This window comes from Arvicanthis niloticus, chromosome 7 (genome assembly GCF_011762505.2).
Source record: "Arvicanthis niloticus isolate mArvNil1 chromosome 7, mArvNil1.pat.X, whole genome shotgun sequence".
NCBI classification, from domain to species: Eukaryota; Metazoa; Chordata; class Mammalia; order Rodentia; family Muridae; genus Arvicanthis; species Arvicanthis niloticus.
The window spans coordinates 85,627,137-85,652,922 of record NC_047664.1 but is presented as its reverse complement, the minus strand read 5'-3'; the positions used below and the strand labels follow the sequence as shown (position 1 = coordinate 85,652,922).

The 25,786-nt window shown below is 39.3% G+C and overlaps 1 protein-coding gene across 2 annotated transcripts in view; it reads right to left on the bottom strand.

The window, feature by feature from the left end:
• Stap1 (signal transducing adaptor family member 1) overlaps nt 1-19,112 on the bottom strand; it is a 31,654-nt gene extending 12,542 nt beyond the window's left edge. Inside the window, exons 1-6 of one of the 2 annotated variants that reach the window (XM_034509390.2) lie at nt 18,784-19,112; nt 13,192-13,263; nt 10,022-10,135; nt 7,308-7,364; nt 4,760-4,932; nt 2,902-3,030 (exon numbers count right to left, since the gene is read on the bottom strand). In XM_034509390.2, coding sequence (XP_034365281.1) covers nt 2,902-3,030; nt 4,760-4,932; nt 7,308-7,364; nt 10,022-10,135; nt 13,192-13,263; nt 18,784-18,903 — 665 coding nt within the window. In that variant the 5' untranslated portion in view covers nt 18,904-19,112. The remainder of the gene's footprint in view (nt 1-2,901; nt 3,031-4,759; nt 4,933-7,307; nt 7,365-10,021; nt 10,136-13,191; nt 13,264-18,783) is intronic. The other variant, XM_076938726.1, reaches the window with a different exon arrangement.
• Between the last annotated feature and the right edge of the window lie 6,674 nt (nt 19,113-25,786).

The window sequence follows — 25,786 nt, the reverse complement described above, 5'->3', positions numbered from 1 at the left end:
AGGCCCAGCTGGGAGAAGTACGTGTCAACCTAGGCTACAAAGAAAAAAAGCTAGCTGAAAAAAAAAAAAAGTGTGGCCTTCAATGTGGTTCTAAATATTTGTTCTTAAGTCCTCACCTCAATTTTTGCAAAAGGATGGATCTGTGGTAAGAATTTTCTCATCTCCCTAGCTACTAATTAGGTGCCTATAATGTAAGCCCAGCTCCTAGTCAGAATAGCTTGAAGGGGGGAAGTGTGAGGTTTGTGAGACTAGCTTTGTATCTTAAGAGTTCACCTGCCACTTCCCTGGGTAAAGACAAACTCTGCTCTGAGAGGACACACCTGATCGTTCGCACTAGCAACCTTTGTGTACTCCTGAGAGCAGCCTCCCTACAGCTGATCTGTAAACACATGGAAGAACAAAAACTACTTTCAAGTTTTGCTGTGTAAACCAGTTTGTCCTTTCCAGCTTGTGTTTACCGGACTCACTGACCAACGTGCATGGCTGAGCATGTCTCCTGGAACCTCCCTGAGAGAAAATAAGCTTGTTTTGTGGGAAACACAGGTGCTTCTTAATAGTCTAGATTCCTGCCAAAAGCTTTACACTAAACTCAGCTCGACCAGCAAGGCACAATTCTAATATTCCCTCATACTGCCATCCCTAAAAATCAAGTGACAAACAGAGGATACTGAACCCTAAGACTGGGGCTGAGCTTAATGCTTTGTATCTCCTATAAAGAGCTGATGCTTGTCCAAGGTTCAGGACTGCTCAGACGGGGGCTGAAAAGGACAACACCAAAGAACATTCCAGAGTGAATGGGACTAAACCCAGGAGGCCTCAACTCTACAGAGAATCATAAACAACTGAGGAAATCTGGGAGTGGGACAGGTGGTCGTCCCAGGGGAAGAAAGCAGCATTTGGTTGTGAAGTGCCAAATGGTCAGCCTTGAAAACCTACATACAAGTAACATTATAGAAATAGTAGGTTACATTTAGCAGGATATGTGTGTATCTCTCTCTCTCTCTCTCTCTCTCTCTCTCTCTCTCTCTCTCTCTCTCTCTCTCTCACACACACACACACACACACACACACACACACACATTGCATGAATGCAATAAATGTTAGTGAAAAAAAGCCCTCCAATTTGAGGGATAGTGGGGATGAGTCTATGGAAGAGTTTGGAAGGAGGAAAGGGGGAAGGGAATGTCGCCATTATATTATCTCAAGAAAGAAAGGCGAGGGGAGGGCTGCGATTACTACATAACATATTCACCAACCGCTATGACCTATACTTCCTTTGGATTTATTTCAAGGTCACTATTTAAGTTATTAATCAAATAAATTGCAGCTTTAAAAATATTGTTATTGCATTCTGATAGAGTTGAAAATTTATTGCTAGTGTTCAGCTTGTCATTACAGTGTATTCTACAGACTAAAAAAATAGTAGTATATAATAATAGATAAATTAAGAGACCTTCAAGAAGCTTAGCAATTATTTATTGTGAAAAACTATAAAAATACACAGACAGACACCCACACAGAGTTGGGAGCACCAGGATCTAATTTACCACGTAACATGCTTGCCACCTGCTCATGGCTGGTGTATGAAAACCAAGTGTCTATGTATATACACTGTTGAGCAAATGAAGCTCTGGGACCATGGCTCATAAGGGCAGTTGAGCCATAATGCTATGGTTTTAATTTTTTCTCTAAAATATTATTTACTCTTTATTCCATTTATCCACTATCAATATCATCATATTTGATCCATTTAGAATAATAGATATTTACAAAATAAACTGCTACATTTACTGGTACATGCATTATAGTAAATAAATAGAATATGATCCTAACAAAGAATAATAAATTATAATTTTAATGTTCTATTATATTTTATATAAAATATAGACATTTGTTGAATATTTCAATGTAGGATGAAAGTATATTATCAATTGTGACAGTGTTACCTAATCCAGAATCTCTATTAAAATGCAGTTTTTACAGACTCTCAAAGCTGGAGTGGTTTTCAAAGTCCAAAAGCTTTAGTTATATATAAAATTATTTTGTGTGTATATTTGCGTGTGGGTATACATATACCCATGTGCACTAACTTGTAGAATCCAGAGATCAATCATGGATGTATCCTCAACCATTTTTTTAAAGACAGGGTTTCTAACTGGCTGCACCTTGCCAAGTAACCTAGGCTGGTTGGCCAGCAAGCCCCAAGGACCTGCCTGTCCCCACCGTCCCACTGCAGAATTATAAACATGTGTTATTATCTTTCTTCCTTCCTCCTTTCTCCTTTCTTTCTCCTCTCTCTCTCTCTCTCTCTCTCTCTCTCTCTCTCTCTCTCTCTCTCTCGTTCTGTTTAACTTAGGTTCTCACACTTACCTCCTGACTGAGCTAGCTCTTCTGCCTTGACACTTGCATTTAAGTATTACTGGCTTTATCAAAAGAAAACCATTTTACAAAATTAGATAGATAGATAGATAGATAGATAGATAGATATCATCATCATCAACTTTAGGAAGATGTTCCTCAGTGGACCTTTTTGTAGATAAAGTATGCAGACACAATGACCTCTTTCTGTTTCCTTAACAAGAGAGGTGATCTGCTTTTGACCATGTACACTTGCTGCCTGGGATGCTCCCCCAAGCCCCAGTACTGGTGTGGTTTGATTCCCTCTCTTCTTTGAGCCTCTGCTTAAATGTCCACTAACTGAGTGCCTTCATGAACACTACACATTAAAACAATAGCAATCACAGGTCTGTTCTCTTTGTCACCACTAAGGAGAGAGCTTTGTTTATGTTACACTACTTCTCATTCTTGTGCTAATACTTGCACCCCTAAGAGAATTCACAGCAGGTAATGACCGGAATGTCTGCTCTTAACAATATGATAGCCAGATTAAATTGAACATACTCTATCTCCTGGCGGATAGTGATGGAGTAGTTTTTGCTGTCACTACCAGGCCTCAGGATCATATTTCCCAAAGAAGGGTTCTTTTCGAGCATCTCAGTTGCTTCTTTCCGGGAAACTGCATAAAAACATCTACAAATATGAGATGAAAAGAAAAAAGATTTTTAAAAATACTGACAAAGGTAATTACTCAAAAATAATGATACCAAAATAATCTGAGAGCTGTAATGTTTATCTTTAAAACATAGAGGACATGAAAAGCAGTCCACTAATTCATGTGTAATCGTTATAACCATTGAAAATGTATGATGACTAATAGCATAGCCCCAGTTTCAATCCATAACAGGTCTTACATTGATTTGTTAGTTTCCTTGCAGGACTCCAAAATCTCCTGAGGCTCTTTTGGGGGCTCCATTTTTCTTGTTTATCTGTTTATTTGTTTTGAGATGGGTCTGGAACTCACCATATAGACTATGCTGGCCTTAAACTTGGAGATCTTCCTGTCTTGTCTTCCCAGAGCTGGTGGTATGAAAGCTATAAGACACTCAAGCCAAGCGGGGCTCTGTTTAAACCACTGACATTAAGACTGTGTCTGACAGCTGGGCAGTGGTGGCGCACGCCTTTAATCCCAGCACTTGGGAGGCAGAGGCAGGCGGATTTCTGAGTTCGAGGCCAGCCTGGTCTACAGCGTGAGTTCCTGGATGTTCAGGGCCCAGGGCTACACAGAGAAACCCTGTCTTGAGGAAAAAAAAAAAAAAAGACTGTGTCTGAACTGACTCTATTTGGTATAATTTGTTGTTTGTAGGGTTTTGGTTTTTTATTTGATATTTTAAGATTAAGTTTCTCTATATAACCATATAGCCCTGTTGTATGGCTGTGTAGAACTCACTCTTTAGACCAAACTGTCCTTGAAATTGGAGACCTACCTGCTCCTGCCTCTGCCCCCTGAGTGATGGGATTCAAAGCATGCATGGTTTATAACTTGTGTTAAAGTGGCACTGGTAGTATTTCAGACATAAAATTTAAAAACTAAGCACTTCCTGTTTTATAATACATGTTATATTCAGTGAAATGTAATAGTTATGGAAAAATTTGACAGCAAATATGATACATCCAAAGTGTTATTGGCAACTATCTTTGAGCGTAGCAACAAGAATTAATTTTAATCTTCTCTTTACTTACTTGCAATAGACATATTTTTTTTCTTCTTATATTTGGGGCAAAAGAAAAAGAAACAGTCCATGTGCCTTTTATTTTATGAATTGATCCCCTGACTAGTTTGAGCTGGCAGCATTGATCAGCAGGTTACAGTGACTTTAATACAGTGGACTGGGCTTCAGAACGTAATGTCATGATGAAACCAGAACATGTTTTAATGGCAAGAGCACCAAGATCCCCAAAGGAAAAGGCCCATAATATTTTCATCAAGAAGGAAGACAGAGGAAGGATGCTGCCGAATCCAGCCGCTATCCCAGTACTTTCTTTTTGAAAACTTTACACAAGGCTTTCCTCAAAAGGTAAGTTCAATGCTCACTTCTCAAACAACTGAATACAATATTCTAAGGATTTAAAAATATTTGGAATACATGATGGTAAATAATCCAGTTTTAGGGCCTAATTTAGGTTTGAGCTCCGGAAGGATATCTATTTAGTCTAGATGTGTGGGTGGAAGGGGATTTCCTCTGTGGTAAGAGTTAGTTCAGATGTGCACAACGTTGATCATGACGTAAGAGAGGAAGTGTGGCATGTGCTCAGAACTGATCCCCAAGATATTTAGCATCCCTGCTCTAACGAGTTCAACTACCTGGTAATTAGCAATTAGTCTTAACTGAATAAGTAGACTAGTCAATTGTGCACTTACTCAGGCAGAGGGTTCAGTACATCTGCATAGTCTTGTACCGGCTCCTTCTCTTTCTCCACAGGCACAACTGGCAGCTGGTCTGTCTCAGTCCTTCTTTTCTTTTCTCTCTCTAAGACTTCATGCAGTCTAATCACTTGTCCAGGTAGAAGTGACACGTGTTGAGGAACTGACAACTGAAACCAGTTAAAACAGTAGGCAAAGTATAACTGCAGCTAACTAGCACACTGGCTTTAGTAGAGAGGAGCTTATGGCCACAAGAAGTTGTAGTGATTGAGTGCCTGTCCACTGTCAGAGACAAATGGACAGAACAATAATAAATAGAAGATTCCAATCTAATGTAAGCATTACAGTACTGCCCCTATATCAACTAGAACCTGCACAGACTATTTGGTTGGTTGGCTGGTTGGCTGGCTGGTTGATTGGTTGGCTAGTTGGTTGTTTGGCTGGTTGTTTGGCTGGTTGGTTGGTTGGTTGACTAGTTGGTTGGTTAGATTAGTTAATTTTGCTTTTTTTGTATGTTTTGACTCTGCACTATCTCTCTATGTGGTCCTGGCTGTTCTAGAACTCACTCTGTACACCTGATTGGGAATCAAACTCACAGAGTCATGTGCTGGGATTAAAAGTGTATCACCACCATGCCTGGCTGAGATCATATTTGATCTGATCTCAGGGTAAAGTATACATACTTTGCTTTTGTTTTTTCCTGTTTGTTTGGGTTTTGGTGGGTTTTTTTTTGTTTTGGGTTTTGTTTTGTTTTGTTGTTTTTCAAGACAGGGTCTCTCTGTGTAGCCCTCACAGCTCTAGAACTTGCTCTGTAGACCAGGTATTTGCCACCAACACCCAGCTAATCTCTCATTTTTCATCCTGAACTCACATACATTTGCAATGCCCAAGAAGTTTAGGATCTTTAGGAGATCACTTATTCTCACAAAAGTTAACTTGGAAAAACCTCATATTATTTATTATGACATTGTGGGTTTGAGGTGGGCATAGGATCAGCAGGTTTACACTGTGCTGACTACATTTCTAGCCATCCATTCATATATTTAAACAGTTAGATACTTCTCTGCATGTTAGTTTTTTACTTCTCTAGAAATGTGTTTTGATTTTGGTTATCTATGTATAGTTTTGTGAATTGTATTCACATCTCAAAAGTTAGTTGAGAACAACCTAAGCTTTCTGGAGAAGTATGGTACAACATTTTTCTAACTGTGACATTAGCTAGCTGGTCAGTATTTGGGGGCAGCCATATCTGATTTATAATTTGACCACCCAGAGGCGAGTGCAAACCTATCAGGTGACATACAAGAGAATTCATGAGAGTATACAACTTCCCTTTCAATTTAGCTTCTCTCTCTCTCTCTCTCTCTCTCTCTCTCTCTCTCTCTCTCTCTCTCTGTCTCTTGTGTATGTGTGTGTGTGTGTCTCCAGTCCCATACTTAGTTACTATTTCACTAATTCCTCTTGTTGTGTATTCATTGTATCTGTACATATGAAATTTAGATAACTTCCTGATAGGGATACACAGCCCAAAAGTTTCATCATACCATCATTTTAAAAAAGAAGCAAAACAAAAGGAAATAAAGGAACGAGGAGGAACTAATAAAACAATTACCCCTATTTTATTTTAATATTTCTCTTTAGCTACTTTTCATGAATTATCAGTTTTATGTTTATCTCAGTCACTCTACAAATGTTACCAAAAATAGTACAACAAGACTATTATAACCAACAGTCCTACAAGACAGGTATTGTTATTTGCATTTTATAACAACAACAAAACAAAACAACAAAAAGTATGATCAGAAAGATTAAAGTTCAGAGCACCATAGCTAATCAGTTGTGATGTTAAGACTCAAAATCAAGTTCTTGGGACTCAGGAATGAGAACTCTCGTCTCTCAAATAAAGCAACAAGGCAGCCTATGCTCCTTGGGCTCCTCTATTGGTTCTCTTGTTACTACCTTTTCTAGCAGTGTGGTTTCGATTGAGTCACCTGAATATGTCCTAGTGAAGTGTTCTCATACCCAAGTCTACTTCCTCATTATGCCCTCTTGGAGCAATAGTCAGAGAGGTGGAACATTTTAACAAATGATGTATCCACATACAGTGAGTTGATGCCGTGCCCTAAACATTTATAGAGCAGAAAATCATAGACGAAGTAGATCTCCAATCTCCCTGGCTCACCAGTATCACTTCAGAACAGTTATCAGAAGGTGAAATGGGCTGTGTTTAGTAACATGATCACACTTAACCCACCGGATAAGATGAGATTAAAAAAATATATGACTTTGAGAGGCAAAAGAATGGATTTCTATCTGCCTTTTCTAGTTTCTACATCCCAGTCACTTTAATGCACACAGTTGTGGTTGGTGTTAGCAACTATTTTACAGCTAGATGAATCAGCAGACATTAATGATCTTCTGCTGGACATGGTGACTCACAGTGGTAATCTTATCACCTGAGAGGTCGAGACAGGAGAATCATGTTTGTGACCACCATGGGCTACTGACACCTTGTCTCAGCAAAAGAAGCAGATGGTCCTCTTACCTCTGTTACTGTAAGAATGAAGCCCCTCCACTCTTCTCCACTCTCTGTGTTTTCTGTCTAGAGATGAAAACAAATATAAAGCAGAAAATACATAATTAATGAATGATCTATACTAACTTTAAATAACAAGAAGTTTTCACTGCATTATTTTATGACAAAGTTAGTTTGCCATCAAAGGCTAGCAAGATTGTGGGTCAGAGTGATGTCTCTTTGGGTAAAGCATTTGCCACATGAGTGTGAAGGCCAAAGTTTGGACCTCTGGAACCAAGAAAAATGCCAGGTATATGTGGAAGCTCAACTGTACTTTCTACACCTACGAGGTGAAGACAGGCTCTGTAGAGCAAGCTGGATAGTTACATTGGTCAAACCGGGAAGCCATGGGGTCCATGTGAAAGGTATTGTCCCTATGTATAAGATCCAGGATGAATGAGAAAAGTATCTGCTGTCAATTTCTGGACCCCTTATACACGAGCACACACACGCAAGTGTACCTACACACACCTGTACACCCATGCACATCCAAATATCCATGCATATATGCACACGTACCATGCATACATGCACACATACCATGCATACATGCACATGTACCATGTGCACATACATACAAAAAAAGAGAGAAAAAAAACTAGCAAGATTGACAGAACCACATATTCTTCTGTTCAGGAACTTTGCTACATAAGATCATTTGACAATTTTAAACTATAAAATCAGCTGCAAGGAGAAATACTTTATTTTACTTTTTGCTTAGAATGAACATATTTATCATGAAACATTTCAGTCCTGTTTTCTTTTATAGGCAAGCAAAAATATAAATAACCAGGAGTGGGGTTGCCCAGTGAATAAAGCACTTGTCACATAAGCGTCAGAACATGAATTCAAGCCTCCAAAAGTCACCTAAAGTTGGGCACATTGAGACATATAACCCTTGTCTGCCTCTGGCAAAGTAGTAGGAAGAGAGAGGAGAATCTCTAGAAGCCATTTCCAGCTACCTAGCATTCTCAGAGTCAAACGACAAAGTGACCATGACCTAGAGTGCATCTAGCTATGCTCTCCACAGGTTTTGCCTGCTTAATCATGGTGAAGAAAGGTTATAGGTGGCCATTGTTTGCTACGTTTCTGCACTGAGGTCCTGAATGATCTTCACTAGAAGTAAATATGGAGCCGTCTGTGCTTCACATCACTACACCAAAACTAAATGTTATCTTGTCTTCTTGAGGAATCAGTAAAAAACCATAACAACCACATTTTCCATGCAGATCAACTTCAAGTTGTTCCTTCTGTGTTCATAAAAAGTAACCTGAAGTAACATAAGGACAATTATTTTTCTATCATTTGTCTTCCTATTTTTGCCTACCATGGAAGCTTTTGAAATGAGCAACTAACTTTAGTACTCATTTTAAATTTGTTTTAGTTTCCCTTTTCTATAAAATCAATATCTTCTTTCAGCTAATTGTAATATTTTATTTTATAGAATAAAACAGCTTTGAAAATCTTCAATGTAACTTAGGAAAAGGTGTTTTTATTATCCTTTTTTATATCCATTCAATATATAGTTAAATGTAGATCTTGGGAACAAAACAAAAATTCTCGTTCTTATGGAGTTTGAAATATAGCAAGGAAGAATAAATAGTTGATGTAATAGTACTTTTGATTTTGTTGGAAAGAAACAAATAAGAAAAATAGAATGTAGAGCAGAGTAAGACAAACTGATGTCATAACGAACTGGAGGGTCTTAGCCACTGTTCTACTGCTATGAAGAGACACCATGAACAAGGCAACTCTTACAAAGGACATTAACTGGGGGCTTGCTTGCTGGTTTGGAGGGTTAATTTATGAGCATCACGGCAGGCAAACAGCCATGGCACTGGAGCAGGAGCTGAGAGCTTTACACCCTGATCCACAGGCAGCAGGCACAGAGAGCAAGAAGGACACCAACCCTAACCCTGGTGTGGGCTTCTGAAACTTCCAAGCCCAACCTCAATGATGCACAAGGCCACACCTCCTCATCCTTCTAATCCTTCTCAAGCAGTTCACCAACTGGGGACCAGGCATTCAAACATAAGGAACCCATGGGGTCATTCTCGGTAAGACCACAACAGCAGGCTAGGTGAACCAGGTTACAATTTTGATGAAGTGTTCCAAGTGGCCAGGGAGACTGCCTTACATTTGAGCAAACACTTACTTCTAATTCAAAAAACAAATGAGCAAAGAGGTTGGGTAGCTTTCCTGTGATATATGACTACTGCATAAAGTAGCAAAATTTGACCTCTGCAGTTCTCCAAGTCAGCCAGCAACTTCCCAGGAACTTCTCCAATATTATCTTTACCAAGTCCAAGCTGTTCTCTGTGTTATGACTGCCGTTTTGGGGGGATTTTTCGTAGCTCACTATGCTATTCAAGGACAACCTTGCAAAACACCAGGTGGGAGCCTTGACTTTGTCAGACTTTGTCAGACTTTGTCAGAGGATTTGTCTAAGGTTTCATTGTGCTTATAGACTAAACAAGTGTGTGTGTTCTTCTCAACTGTAACTCAGACAACAGAAGCCCTTGGCCAAAAAATAATAATAAAAAAAACAACAAAAAACCAAAAAGGTATTAAGTGTTAAGACGTGGCCCCTCTTGTAATTCTTCATTCCAGCTATGGGATGTTAAAAGGTAAAAAGCGATGCACAGAACTTTGCTTTCTATGAATTGCTATTTCTCCTCACTCACCTTCAGATGCACTTCTTCTCTGGGCAAAACAAGAGTGAATTTTGCACAATTCACTTCGGTTGATTGTTGGCCAGTAAGGCACACGAGGTCTATTATGTCTAACTTCCCAACATACTGCAAAGATAAAGAAAAATATTGTTAAATTACTTCCTGGGTAAGACACATTTGTTCCAACGTGTAGGCAAATCATATTTTTTAAGCGTATTTGCATAATAACCTGGTTTCCCCAATACCAGAGAGTATGTAAAAATGCATTTTGGGGTGGTGTTGTGACTTTGACCCAGAAAAAATTTGCAAGACTCATACTAAATATTTGGGAATTTTGCAGTTGGTTATCATGGCTACTATTAAAATTTAATTATACTAACATACCAGTAAATGAAATGTTTTATTAACATAAAATGTATAATATAGTGAAAATTCAAATTTCATCATTTTCTAATTACATTGCAATATTTTACTGTCTGTAGTGTCCGCATTATTTACATCCTTGTTCTCTGTGGCACTAACACCATGCAACAGCACTGCTGTGCCTTTCTTCACACGCCATGCTCAGTACATTGATTGGTTGAATCAGTCATGGCAGGAGTGTTCACACTCTGGAAACTGGTAAACCACTTACAAATGAGTTTATAATGTATTGGCTTGTTGCTTGTTCCAGAGGCAGCCCTTCTTATAATATATACTCTGGGTGTGTCTAGATTAGTCTCAGTGAGTTTTGCTGTAACAAACAGTATCTGATACACCAGTTACAGAAAAGGAGTCATATCTTCTGTTTTTAACTGTAGGTTGAAAACAGCTTTAAAGGTCAGCTGTTCAACCCAGCTGTTTGAATCTTCTCTCCCTGCTTCAAGCCTAAGGCTGAACATCTGTAATAACAACACTGAAGTCACACTGCTGAAGCAGCCCTACTAAGTGTTCCATGCTTTGAGACAAAGTTTTTCTCTAGCTACTTCCCATCCACTTGTCCTGAATTATTTTCCCTGGAAGAACACTAAACACATTCAATGACATTTCCACATGACATCCTCTAAGCCTTTTAGATATGTAAAGACCTATAAATTGTTCCCTTTTGTAGATCACACAAATAGAAAAGTTCTCAGCTGGTCTATTCTGTTGTTTCTTCTGAATCTGTCACCCAGAAAACTTCCCCCAAGTGTTTTTCATCCTCCTTTAACAACATTGGTAGGTGGACAGCTGTAGAGCCTTGTTGTTGTGACCTATTTGTGGTACTGTGCCTAAAACAAGGGCTCATAGGCCATACCTGGGTTACATCCCCTTTTACTAGCGATATCATATTGTACAATTTCTTTCATGTATATGTATAAAAGTGTTTTCAGAGGAAAATGATATTTCAGTTCTTTACTAACACGAATTATGCAGCCAGTTCCCCACATTTAGCACCTTCAGGAAAATTACAAGGGTTAGCACATCTAGAATATGATGACAAAAGCTTGTCCTTGGAAAACCACCTTGGCGATGACGGTATCAACCCTTCGAGGTAAGTATGATCATCTACTGTGTCTTAATCCTTAAACTTGACCCTTTTTATTTATAAAAAGGGGATTACATAGTTGTTAATACCACTAAGTGAGAATAAGACCATTACCACAATTTCTTAAACAAATCTGAAGCAAGCTTTATTAGATACCGGCCAGGTCCATACCCAGATTCCAATGTATGATACAGAATTACATCAGCCAGAGGCTTATAAAGGCGAAACTCACAAGGCTACATACTTCCTGCCTTTGCTCAATCGTCCTAGCATACCTTCTACATCCCAGCACACATCCTAACACACCTTCTGCCTAGGTGTGCTCGAGCACATCCCGTGCAGTTGAGGCAACCAAGCTGGGTAATAGAAATCAAACATATGACTTATTTTTCATGAACAACAGCCCTCAGCATTCCAGGAAGTTATTTGTCCTTGGGTAAGTGGGGCTTACAAGTTAGAGGTATTTTGTCCTTAAACTCTCTTAAGCACAGGAGTTTAAACTTAAAACATAACAGGATGTCTGATGGCTCAGAGCCTCCCAAGGGTGGGAGGAGATAGTATGAGCTGAGCTGGGGCTTTTTAATGTCATGACTGAGGGACCTCTGCACAGACCTGCCATTTCTAACTACAACATAATCTAGGAATTAGCCATCCTAGAGCGCCAAGTGGTGTGCAGTCTTGCAATCTCAGCACTCAGGAGACGGAGGCAGAAAGATGGTTCAGTGCCCTATGTAGCTGATCCTTCAATCAAATGTCATGCTTCCCTTAAGAATGAGCTCTCCCACTCTTTCCTCTCGTGCCCCATGTGGTAATATGGCATTATTTTTAGCCTGACAGCTAAGTGTGAGACTTCTCTATATTCTGCCCACTGCTTTGCATATTTATAATGACGTCACTAAACATTCTTTAAATTGCCCAATTTCAGATTTCATCTGTTTTCTACCGTGCCCCTTTTTATGCAATGAGTCACAGAGAGGTTAGGTAAAATTATCTCAAGATACTAATTACCCAGTTACCAATGGCAGGGCTAACACTGAAAAACCTAGGCAATCTTTCTGAGCATACCAGGCTCCCAATCACCAAGTTATATTACCCCTTGAAGTGTTCTAAGTGAAGGTGGTTACTGTGAATCACACAAGATTTTGGCCAGGGACTTTGCTTTCTTGACATCACTGAAAAGTTGCTGATTATATACATATATATATACATATATATATACATATATATATGCTTACTCATTAAAGGGTTAATTAAATAAGCACGTTATCCTCCTTCTCCTCAGAGGATAAGAAACTTTAGCTCTTAGAAGTCTAAGAGGGTAAGTGGGTAAGTTTTTGTCTGGGAAAATTAAATTGTGGCATTGTATGTTCCAATGCTATGGGAATCACCTCATTCCTTTCAGATTACACAGTTGCATTCCATAATTACAAGAAATGGAAGCTATCATTTTGCATTGAGCAGTTTATAGCAAGGTATCTAAGATTTCTACTTTTAAACTAACTCTTTATTATCTAGGCCAGGAAGAAAAGAACAAAGAGTTAAAAATGTGAACTAATATCCTCTGAGTTGTTCAGGGAATTGATAAGCCCCTCAGATGTACATGTTTGGATAATGAATTATATGCCAAGGGTCTATTGGAAGGCTGAAGTAGGCAACCATGTCAGGCTCTACTTACAGTTGTACTTTTTTTGTCAGTGTAAAAGAACAGTGTGGTTCCTCTCAGCTCCGTCCAATAGTGTTTGTACTCCTGGGGAAAAAAAATCATGGACACCATTTCACAAGGTCATACTCAACTTGTCTGCCTTCTGTCTTATCTTTTGTAATTGTATGACATAAAGTTATTCTCTATCTTTCACATTTTGCCTCAAAATTATCTATTTTATTTGTGCATGTGTGTGCTCCTTATGTAACCAAGGATCACTGGGAACTGGAGTTACAAGAGGTTGTGAGCTGCCTGCTGTGGGTGCTGAGAAGTGCTCTTAACCACTGAGCTACACACACACACACACACACACACACACACATCCTTTCTTTCTTTCTTTCTTTCTTTCTTTCTTTCTTTCTTTCTTTCTTTCTTTCTTTCTTCCCTTTCTTTCCTTCCTCCCTCCCTCCCTCCCTCCCTCCCTCCCTCCCTTCCTTCCTTCCTTCTTTCTTTCCTTCTTTCTTTTATTGTTTTCTCTCTCTTTTTTTTAATTTGGAGACAATATCTTAATAAATAGCTCTGGTTGGTCTAGAAACTTGCTGTGTAGACCATGCTGGTCTTGAACTCACAGAGATCTACCTGTCTCTGCTTCCCAAGTGCTGGAATTAATGGTTCATACCACTGCACCTGGCTATTCATTAAATTTTCCCATAATTTTTTAAATTGCCATACATGTAATCATTATATGACATTCTTAAATGAAGTTCCCCCACATTTTAAGGGCTTTACTTCACAGTCAATTAGAAAAATTGATATATTTATTTTATATGTATGAGTATTTTTCCCGCATGTATTTTTATCAGCAACACATGTGTGTCTGGCGTCTTTGAAAACCAGAAGAGAGCATCCCTTGGAACTGGCATTAAAGACAGTTGTGAGACACCATAGAGGTGCTGGGATTCGAACTAGGTCCTCTGGCAAAGCAGCCAGTACTCTTAACCACTGAGCCATGTCTTTAGCCCTACAGTTAATTCTTGAGTAAATATTTTTCAAACTTATTTTAGTATAATGTTTGACTTGTTCTTAACTAGACCGTTTCTGGAATTCTCGTTAACTTAAAACTATTTATTCAACTTTAGTGGAAGCTTGCATGAGTGACAGGGCTATATCAGAGATTATATAGGGCCTGGATATAGCTGCTCTCTACTGGAGATGAAAGGACTGAGCAAATATATAAAGTTAACATACTTAGCAGAGGATCCGATGCTTAGACCGGGTTCATTAAACAGTATTTATTACTGACATAGACTAAGGGAATAGATAAACTTATGATAAAAAATAATTTAATAGTTGAAGTTTAAAGAACATATTTCATTCATTAAGTAAATGTTTAATTATTAATAGATTTACATTTCCATGAGTTTTTTTTTTTTTTTTTACAAATTATGTTCTAAATTTAAAAAATTTTAAATAACCTAGTCAGACAGACTCCCATATCACTTGGCTCAAGCTTCATTTATTATTATTTTTTTGAGACAGGGTCTTACTATGTAGCTCTGACTCTTCTAGAACTCACCATGTAAAGCAGGCTTCAGGCTAGCCTTGAATTCACAGAGGTCCACTTGCCTGTGTGTCCTGTCTGCTGGGATTAAAGGTGTGTAGCATCACATCCTGCCCAGGCTTCACTCACACACTTTATGAACATTAACAGAAATGGATGGAGGAGATAGACAGTGATTAAGAATGCTTTCTGGCTGGGGGGATGGTGACAGCCAAGGTGGTGGTACACACCTTTAATCTCAGCACAAGGGAGGCAGAGGCAGGAGGATTTCTGAGTTCGAGGCCAGCCTGGTCTACAGAGTGAGTTCCAGGACAGCCAGAACTACACAGAGAAACCCTGTCTCGAAAAGCAAAACAAAACAAAACAAAACAAAACAACAACAACAAAAAGAAGCAAACCAGCTTACTGCTCTTCCAGAAGACATGACCTAGTTCCCAACATCCATGTTGGACATACCCACACACAAAAACCCCACAAATATACATAATTAGAAGTAAATCTCAAGAACAAAACACTTACATTTTCTAAAAGAGAGTGAAGCCCAATGTGTCAGCACACTTGTGTCGTTTTTTAGTATGTGTGTGTGTATGTGTGTGTGTGCACGCGAGCACGTGAGTGTGCATGTGTGAATTTTCTCGTTTCCTTCTCTTTCTTACTGACCCCAAGATGTTAAAAGAGATCATAGTTTTTCCACTGCCCACAGGGAGTGCCAGCCCCAGTAAATTAAGCTTTATTCCCTCAGAGAAAAGTTTGCTGAGTAACTTCTCTAATTGCTGGCTGCATTAGGGAGCAGCCCCTGTAGGTATCTGGGTCCACCTCAGTCAGCAGCTCTGAGCACTGACTGCCAATGGCAGCCTGCCTCAGTTTACCCCCATATGGATGCCAATGCTGGCCATTGGCGTTCTGGATCTAAAAGATATGTATATTCAATTATTTATATAGAATATTAGGACAGAGATACATATGTTCATATTCTCATAGTAGATAGCTATCTATGTTCAAAATGTTTTCCTGAAGAGGGATGCTACTTTACAATGTGGAGTTTGTGTTTCAGGACATGAGAGGTAACTACAAAAGGCTTCATAAATGTGAGGGCCATCAGAGAAGTGATACTTTGTTACATTACGATGATCACGAGGGCTAAGAGGACGTATTGTACTGTTTAACAGCGTAAGCCGTACACGTCACAGCTGGAAAGAACAACCCTCTATTGCCCAAACCTTCTTGTATTTAAAGTTTCAGGAAAGTTTGCTTTAAAAAAAAAAACTCCAATTTATAAAAACTGTGATGCATTTTGTATTCGATTGTGGTTTAATTGTTGAATACATCTTCTTACTGAACCTAAATTTCTAATGCTGCTGTTCGAGGAAAACGTCTCATATCTTTCCCTCGAAAGATACTTTTCATAGATTATTGGCCTGAATTATTCCTTCTAGAAGTGCAGAAAAATCAGCATATGTTGATGCATTTCCCTGGCTGTGGAGTACTGTAATTTCTTTTTAAATGATCTGGAAAAACAAAACCAGAAAACCTCGTAAGAAGAGCCTCTTTACTGAGCATGGTACCCTTAGACCACGTTTTCTCTAGTTCAGTCTTCTGAATCCTTTTGAACAGGGGCTCAGCATTCTGCATAGCCTCCTGTTGTCTGTTCTCTCATAGCACCACAGATGACTTGGTGATAGCTCTCTCAGCTCACCTTGCTCTAAATGCACCTGGAATTTGCTGCCGGTTGTGCAGAAATCCCACTGATTTCCCTTAGAGCTTTTCTTATTGCTTCTGTATGTAAGTCTTTGAACCCTATGGCGTTCCTTCAAGCAATTTTACTTGTAGACCTCTAGCTGACTCTTGGACGTTAGCAAATATCTACGAAAACCAGACGAAAATGAACCTAAAGCGTGAATGAAGCCTGCTTTTTTTTGTAGTCATGATTGTCATCTTTCAAATCAAACCACCATGTACGTTGACATTGTCATCCTCTGGTTCCTCTTTTGCTTGACCCACGAGAGATAGAAACATGGTAATAAATTCAAATGAGTAAATAAATTGGTTTTCTCATATACATATGTTTCACAATTATTTACATTTTCTTGCTCTGGCTGAACTCAGGGCCTGATACCTCTTAGAAAAGTGCTCTACCATTTTAGCTATATTCCTAATCAACAGAATGAACTATACACCCATCATAAGAAATTTCTTATGATGGGTGTATAGTTCATTTTGTTTAGAGGTCAGGTGGGGTGGGGGTTGGGGTGGGGACAGCCTTTGTGGAGACAGGGGGGTGGGTTGGAGGTATGGGATGTAGAACAGTTGGAGGGTGGATGGGGCGAGGGAATAAGATCTGGAGTGTAAAAACAAATTAAAACTAAAAGAAAGAAAACTCAAAAGACCAAAAAACCCACACCAGTCTTATTCACTATTAAACAAGGATTTGAGAAATAGGACAAAACTTATTTCACATTGTCTTGATGTTTGATAAAATTATCTAGTGCTTAAAAAAAAAGCATGCTTTCTAAGCAAAACCAGAGGAGGAGTTAGATTTAAAAAAAAAGTCATAACCCCCACTAAACTAAACCTCTTTTCGTGTTTGTTGTGTGCAATAAATGTTGCATAAAAAATAACTTGATTCAGCACTGCACTTATTTATCCAGACATAATGACGAGTACAGAATAAATGATAATATATTATGCTGCAGGCGAGTGGCATCCTTTGGCTCCTTTCTTTTTTAAACAGCTGAATAAACTGAGTTCAGAGGAGATGGAGGAATTTTCCTAAGGTCACAAGCTGTATGTAGAAGAAATATCAAGTGAAGACATGGTTTACTAATATTCTAAAATTGTGGTAAGCATGCCAGGACATGGCTTCTTTAAACCGATGAAGGATCTTGGTAACAGACACAGTTACTATAAACACTTTGGGAAGACAATCAAGGAAAGACCAAAATTTAAATTACCAATTAGAAATTTACTTTTAGCTGTTGCACACTTCCGGTGAATAAAACCATGTAGTTGACCTGTGTAGAATTAACAAAACAACAACAACAACAACATTCGAATATAGCTGCACATTTACTATTTTTAAATTTGCAAATTTAACAGGCATAGCAAGAATCACAGCTTGACTTTCAAATGGCAAATGACCTTACTATGTAATAGAAAATATGGATATCCTATTAGCTTATTTTCATATTCATAATTTCTCCATGAGTGTTAGTGACTCCTCTGGACTTGCCTAATCATCTTCATTGAACACTCATTGCTACTTCTGAAAACACTTAAAACCTTGCTAACTTCAGTCAATATGAAAATGCCATAAAATTTTACCTACACCAGTGGCTTCTTCACTTTTTTAGTAACATAATTTCATGTTTATTTCCCTCATTAATTTTCTGTTGTCCACAATTACAACTTTAAAAGCAAATACATTTTTATAACTGTGGTTTAAGGTTTTACATTAAAAAAAATACGTGAAGTACTTTGTGAGTTTTCTTAGAGCAGATGTTCTTCTGCAAAAATCTTAATGTGTTCACTATGTACAATAACACCTTAAATATTCTCTTTTAAAAATCAGCATTGTGAACCGTGTTTTCAGAATGTGTAATGAAACAATATTAAATCAATATCGGATTTTCACAATTTTATGAAAGTTTGCCATTTCTTACAATGTGATCATTACAAGCATCAATGTAACTAGAGTAGTAGGTTGTTATTTATCATTAAATCACCTCAACTTCATGCAACTTCTCACCACTGAAGCATAGCGGTAAACTGTGGTGAACATATAGAACACTCGTTTTTTAACACTAAAATCTTCCATGATGCTTAAAAGAATCTTTTGGAAATTGCATTGGATTTTTAGATTATGGCTAAGTATTAGAAACCTTATAATACACATATATGTGTGTGTGTGTGTGCATTGATTCAAAACTACGGTCATTCTTCTAACTTAGGGAAGAGAGGATAACCCAAACAAGAAACTAGGAGGCGGCACCGCATCATCTTGTCATGAGATGAGTTTTATGTTAAGTGCAAATGCTCAGGATTACGATTATCATTTACACACTTACCTGGTAGTCAGACAGTTTGACTAATAAAAATCCTTCAAAGTACAGGGGTAGAGCAGTGATCTTTAGTCTTTCCTGGAAGATCCTACGAGGGGCAGGTTTCGGGGGCTTCTTAGCCATCATAGCCTTTGCTCTGGCGTCTGGCTTGCTTTCAGTTCTATCCAGCCTCAAACAAAATGAAATCTCCGTAGTGTTGAAAGGCAACTGTTCGAAGAGGAAGTCTCAACTTGCTTTTTAACCACCAGCCCTTCCACCAACAGGACACACACACACACACACACACACACACACACACACACACACACACACACACACACACACACACACTTTCTCCCCTTTAGTTTTTGTGAAGTCAGAAAGATCAGGCACAGACCAACTTTTAAAAGGCGGCCTCCGTGTAAACTTCATGTGCTTAGGTTTATGATAACAAAATAAACAGCAGATTATCATCTCCTAAGGATGAAAGGAACAGGTGCAGGCATGGTGAGAGACTTTAGGAGCGACACCAAAGACACACTTGGCTTTTCCAGCTTGCATCTTTGTTTATTGCTTTCTGTCTTTATTTCTAAGAGACTTGACTTGAACTGTATCCATTAAGAAATGCTCCATTGAGTATTTTTTTATTGATCCTATTGGCTATATATCCAATAGTATTCTTGTTTTTTTTTTTTCTTTGAAAACACCGTCTCATTTTGTAGCCATGGCTAGCCTGAAATTGTACTGTGTAGACCAGGCTGGTCTCAGACTTGCTTCTGCCTCCAAAGTACTGGGCTTAAAGATTTATGTCATTGTACCTAGCTGTGGCCAGAGAGCTTTAGAAAGAGAAAGATGACTTACAGAAAAATACAGAAAAAATATTTTTGATGTTTGACATTTACTCTCTCTCTCTCTCTCTCTCTCTCTCTCTCTCTCTCTCTGTGTGTGTGTGTGTGTGTAGGGGTGTGCACGTGTGTGTGAGCTAATATGTTAATACGCAAATAGGGTCAAGTGTGCACATGCCACAATGCATGTGTGCAGGTTAAAGGACAATTTGTGGCAATCAGTTCTCTAGTATTATGTGGGGGGGTCAGGTATTGAGCTTGGCAGCATGTCCCTTAATCTCCTGAGCCTAGACAGGAATATTTATATTAGTTAAACATCTGCTTAATTGTGTCTTTTTTTTTTTTTTTACCATTTTAAAAAGTAAGCAATTAAAAAATAAATAAATAAAATTAAACGTAGTTCATCAAACCATGTAGGTTCTTTTGGTCTGTTGATTTGTAAATAAGATTTATCCTTAATATACCAAGAGTCAATTAATTTTTCTTTAACCATCTCTCCCAAACCGTATACATTTCAAGAATCAGTCTTAAACAGTATCAGTCAGACCTGTTGGTATTTCCAACATCCTTGTACCCCCACCCTGTTACAGTGGGAATCCTGTTAGAGAGTTCAAATGGATTGGCCAGTCCCTGTTATTTTTCTTCCTCCCTCACGAAAAATGCAAACTGATTGAAACATTTCCATCTTGAAAACAGTCTAATAGGTCCTCACTGATTTTGAGGTTCCTTCTTTCATCTTTTATTGAACACTTCATTGCTCTGGCCTAGCAACCAAGCCCCGTCACCAACAAGTACCTTCTGCTCCAGTCCTTACACTTTCTCCTAGGTGTCTCAAAGCTCTTGGTCTTTCTTCCTCTACCTCCCCACTGTGCGCTGCCTTGCCCTTCCTTCTGTTATCTGTTTGGTGAATTCTTAGTCATCCTTCAAGAGCCTGGTGAAATCTTTCTGTTGGTGGGAAGAACTATTTTATTGTCTCCTTATTAGTACTGATGAATCCAGAAAGTACGAATAGAAACGTCCAGCCTTCATCTGGTACTTTCTAATTTCTGGCCCTTAGTATTTATTTATTTCTCATCACATGCATCACAATGCAGCTCAACAGATTTAAAAGACATTTGAATTGAATATAATTGTGTTGCCAGGCATGGTGATGCATGCCATTACACCCAGCATTCGGGATTCAGAGGAAGACAAATTTCTGAGTTGGGACCAGTCTGGTCTACAAATGTATTCCTGGACAGCCAGAGATTTTTGTCTCAAAAAAACATATAATAAGTAAATAAATAAATAAATAAATAAACAAAATGTAAAAATATAATATAAAATATATAAATATATGTGTGTGGTGTGCATGCATGCACGTGTGTTTACAACACATAACTGGAAAAAAACAGCTTTAATTTTAGCCACAAGTTGGAATACATGAATGAATTACAAGTCACACAGTCTCAGTTCCAGTCAGTTTTTATTGACTCTGGTAGGATAAAAATATTTTCAGTAGAGAAAATGAAAAGTGTTGTAATAGAATCCCAGGGATTCCTAGGTACTCAGTGTAGGCTTCTTCCCTCGCCCTTTACTGTGTAATTATAAATACAATGAGCCTTTATTAATCAGAACACACTTTTCTGAAGGATTTGGGTTAGAAAAAAAAAGGAAGAATCACTGTTTTAGAATTTAATTTGGTAGCCTTAGCATTTTCAGTATTGGATGAAGAATTAACTCTTAGCTGTAAGAGCTCTTCTTAGTTATATGTTCCTACTATTTTTATAATGCCATTTGTAATTATATATATATATATATATATAGTTTGGGAGATTATGGATCTCCCTTCTCTGATTTTTAAGACAAGACTCTCATTATGCAACCCTGGAACTCAACTTTGTAAGCCAGGGTGGCCTTGAACTTGAGATCAAAGGTGTACACCACCACGCCCAGCTGAGGTTGTGATTAACTAAGTGGGGAAGATTCCCTCTGAGAGTTGTAACACATCACGGACACGGATGGAATAAAGGGGGGGGGACTGCCCCCTGGCTTCTGTGGCATGTGTGTCTGCTGCCATATCCTCTGTCACAAGGAACTGACACTTCTGACACCATGAGCAAAACAAAACCCTCCCCCTTTAAGTCGTTTCCTCAGGTGTTTGGTCACATTGCTGAAAAGTCTGACCCAGAGGCCAGATAGATACAGAACACCAGTTCCCAAATCAGGTCAATTGCAAGCTCTAGTTAGCTTTAACAGAAACTAGTGTTATGCCCAGGTCTCCCGACTTCCAAGAGATCTCAAAGAACTGCCATAACTGCTGTAGAGTTACATAAGAGCCCTTTATTTCAAAACCAGATTTGGACTGCAAGTTGCACAAAGTGAAGTTGTGGCCCCGAGTCTAGGAGTGTAGGGAATATAAACAAGCGGGTTACATAGGAGGAGGGAAGAGGCGGATAAGGGAAGCTATAATTTTTTTACAAACCGGTAGCATCTGCCTTGGAACTCTTAATTGGCATGATTTCTCTCTAAGGATGTATGGTTTTTGCTTTTCCCAAGGCCATAAGCCACCTTTTGTTGGGGAGTGGTTGGTCATCCATCAGAGAGGGTGCCAGCTTCAGGTGGCATGGAGACTGCTGTGTTTATCTGTTTTCAAACTGATATCGTGATTCCCAGGATGTGGGTGCTATTATAGTGAGAATTTGTGGCCTTTGGCCGGCTTTTTGGGAGGGTCAGGTGGCGGGAAGGGGGGCTTCTATGTGTGTGGGGCTGAGGAGAAAGGGGGAAGTGTTGCAGCGAGCACCAGCCTGCTAGGCTTCTGAGGAGGTGCCCAAGCCAGCGCTGGCCTTTTCCCTTGGCTCCTTCACTAGGAATCCAGAATAATAATAGTTACTTTGGGGATAGAGTAATAGTTATATTGTGTTAGTCACATTTTTAGAAAATATATTTTAACCACTACAAACTCAATAGACACGAGATTTAAGTCTTTATTTTTCAGATCATTTAGTTGTTGCTGCTGGAGGAAGGAATTTATGGATGCTTCATAGTCATTTCCGCTGTTCTCAGTGTGCTGCGTGGTGCTGGTGGTCAAAAAAAAACAAAAAACAAAACCAAACACCCCCCCCCCCAAAAAAAAAAAACCCAACACAAAACCAAAAAAAAAAAAAAAAAAAAAAAAAAACCAACCAAACCAAATCAAACCAAAACAACAACAGCAAAAACAACAGCAGCAACAAAAAAACCTCCGCATTTTTCCAGTATCTTTCCAAGTAGGATTGAGAAGAATCTGTATGATTGGCAAGGCAATCATTAATTACTTACTTAATTAAGTAAGAATCATTCTTACTGCTGCCTTTGGTTTTTCCTACCAAAGTAAAGGGAGAGATAATTCATAAGTGCCTGGCTTTTCCATGGTGATGGATGGGAAGGTACAGTGTCCGCTCACTATTTTCATGGACGTTGACAGCTTAGCCAGGGGACATCAGTTGTGCTGGTGTGTATCATTTTAGGTGTGAGGTAACCTGAGCTCTGAAGCAGTGGGCAGTCTTGGTGTTGTCCAGTACTCACTGAGGCTGCCGTGAGGTGGCAGTTTTGTAACTGTGTTGACTTCCTGATTGCATTTCCTTTATGTTCTTAGAGACCAACATTATTATCAGGTTCCCAATTTTTCAATTTGCCCCATGACTACTTTAATGTGGCTTTAGTTCCACAGTTTCTTTGATCCTGGTTCCCCCAAACCTGCCCCCAGGCCCACTGTTTTATCATTCCTTCCAAGATTGTCTAAACTGTTAAATGCCGGATGGTGCATGGGTTTTAATCCAAACTACTGGTTACAGATCCTCAGTCTTTTAAATTGATCCTAGAACAATGCAGTCCCTCATTGGCTATAGAATTATTGAAATTTTATTCTAACATCAGAAGTGTCCCATAATGAGATTCCATTTTGCTCTTCTCAACATATTTTTTTTCAATATAATAAATTTTCCCCTATTCCAGCTTTGGGGTCATTTCTGCCCCCATAACTTTGCTGGCAGTTTTTCTTTGTATTTTCTGTCTTTTACACATTCTCTTATTTTTATGTACTACCTATATGATAAAAATTTGGCATTTTATTATTTACAGTTTTCTAGAGTCATTTTGAATGAACAAATATTCACAGATAATCCAGATTTCAGACACAGTGCGCCATTTTCCCTGCAACACCATCAGGAAGGTCTGGAAGTCATTTGTGTGCAAGGCAATTATAACCACACACACACAGTGATTGTTACCTTCACAGGATTCGATATTAAGCTCTTTGAACTGCCATTGCTATAAGCTAGGCAGGTAAAATACTCCTGCAGGTTGGTTTTGATGATATGCAGTTGGGGGGGGGGGCTGTTTCAGGTCCCAGCACACTTTCCCCTTTATGCCTTTGTGATCTGTAAACTTGATGCGGGTCTTTAGAAACCAGATGCGTTTGGCTGGCTCTCCTCGCTCATTCTCTCTCATCAGCATTTTGATGGCAAAAGGCCACTGGCTATTCTGTTCAATCATCCTCAGTAATTCTTCTGATGCCACCTTTCTGAAAGTTTCACTTGTATTCCAAGAGCTTCATACTCTGCGGGGCTGGGGTGGAGGCAGATTATTTTCAACTGGATACAGGTCTTTAGGTTGGGCTGCATCAGCGTAAGATGGAGGAAGGTGGAGGGAGTCAACTTGCATTCTGGATGGCATCACCTACCAGAGAGTTTACACCCTCTGTGTTAGGGCTGATCTCAGTGTCTTGAGCAGCTGGAACACTCAAACCCTCACTGCCAACTTTTTTCTTCTGGAGTTCACAGATTGCTTATGCTTGTTGGTTCCAAAGGCATCAAAGCCCAAATCCCTTTTTACTCCGAACGTTTTGATGTAACTCTCTGGAGTCGATTCACTCTCAACTGCTTCTTCAGCAAACAGTGTCTGCATGTTGCGCAATTCAGCATCGTATCCCTTACATTTTGGTCACAGGTCTTGTTCAAAATTCCCACAAAGTGCAGTGTTGCAATTGAGGACAACAGTCTCAAAATTATTTTTAACTCAGGAGATAGCATCTGTTTCAGCTGCCAGGATCAGCTGACCCCTCTTTGAGATTTGTCTAGTCGTAGCTGTTGTACAATTTACAGGTTGTCTGGATTCTGCATTGGAGAATAGGATTAATAAGTAATGGTTTGCAGCGCCTCTGCTGCTCTCTGGCGGATCTGACGGGAAGCGTCACCACAATCACATTTAGCTCATATGAAAGCCCTCATTCTAAAATAATTTACCATAAAAAAGATTTATTTACTTAATCCAGACCTTATTTATTTATTTATTTATTTATGGCAGTCTCTCTCCTTAGGAAATAGATCAGCTACAGGCTGCGACCACGTGACCCTAGGTGACTTGTCTGGTCACCTAGAGTCACATGGACAGGACAAAATACACATCGGTGTATTTTTCTTGTTTTTCAGTCGAGGCCATAACCTTAATTTTCCCGTAAGACAGAAGCAGCTACATTCTCTTGAAAAAAAAAAAAAAAAAACTATGTTCGTTCCACTGATACGCATATATACTTTACGCCAATCATCTTGTTTGCAATGATGCTTCAGAAATAATTTCTAAATGCTTGAAAAAAAGATCGAAGACATTATTATTTTCAGAGATAATGTGTAGATGGGCAGGTTGCATCTGATGAATCTGCGTAGTGTAATCTGCTCAAAACGCCTGCAATTTCTACCTCTAATCCTTTTTAGTATAACGTATTAGTCCGTAATATAACTGTTGGGGCGTATTATACATTTATCTCCAGGAGCACAGGTGGTGCTCAATACCTGCTTTCTAAATACAGGCAGCCGTAGACGCAGCAAGTTGGCTGAAGAAAGCAGGAGCGCTCACCAGAGCCAAGGCGAGTCGACCAGCGAGAGGCCCGGCGACCAGCGAACCAATGGAGGACGGGCGAGGGGACTTGCGACGGATGAGAGGCGGGGCGTCGGGCAGGAGGCGTGGCTACGGGCGAGAGGCGGGGCGATGGGTGGGAGGGTGGTACCACAGCAGAAAGGCAATGAGCGCGGCGGGAGGCGGGGCGAACTGAGAAAGGCAGGTTGATAGGTGAGTAACAGGCGAGTAGGCGGGACCAAGGGCGGGACTGTTTAAAAAAAAAAAAAAAACCACGCAGTAACGGCCGGTGTTGTAGTGGCTGAGCTGGG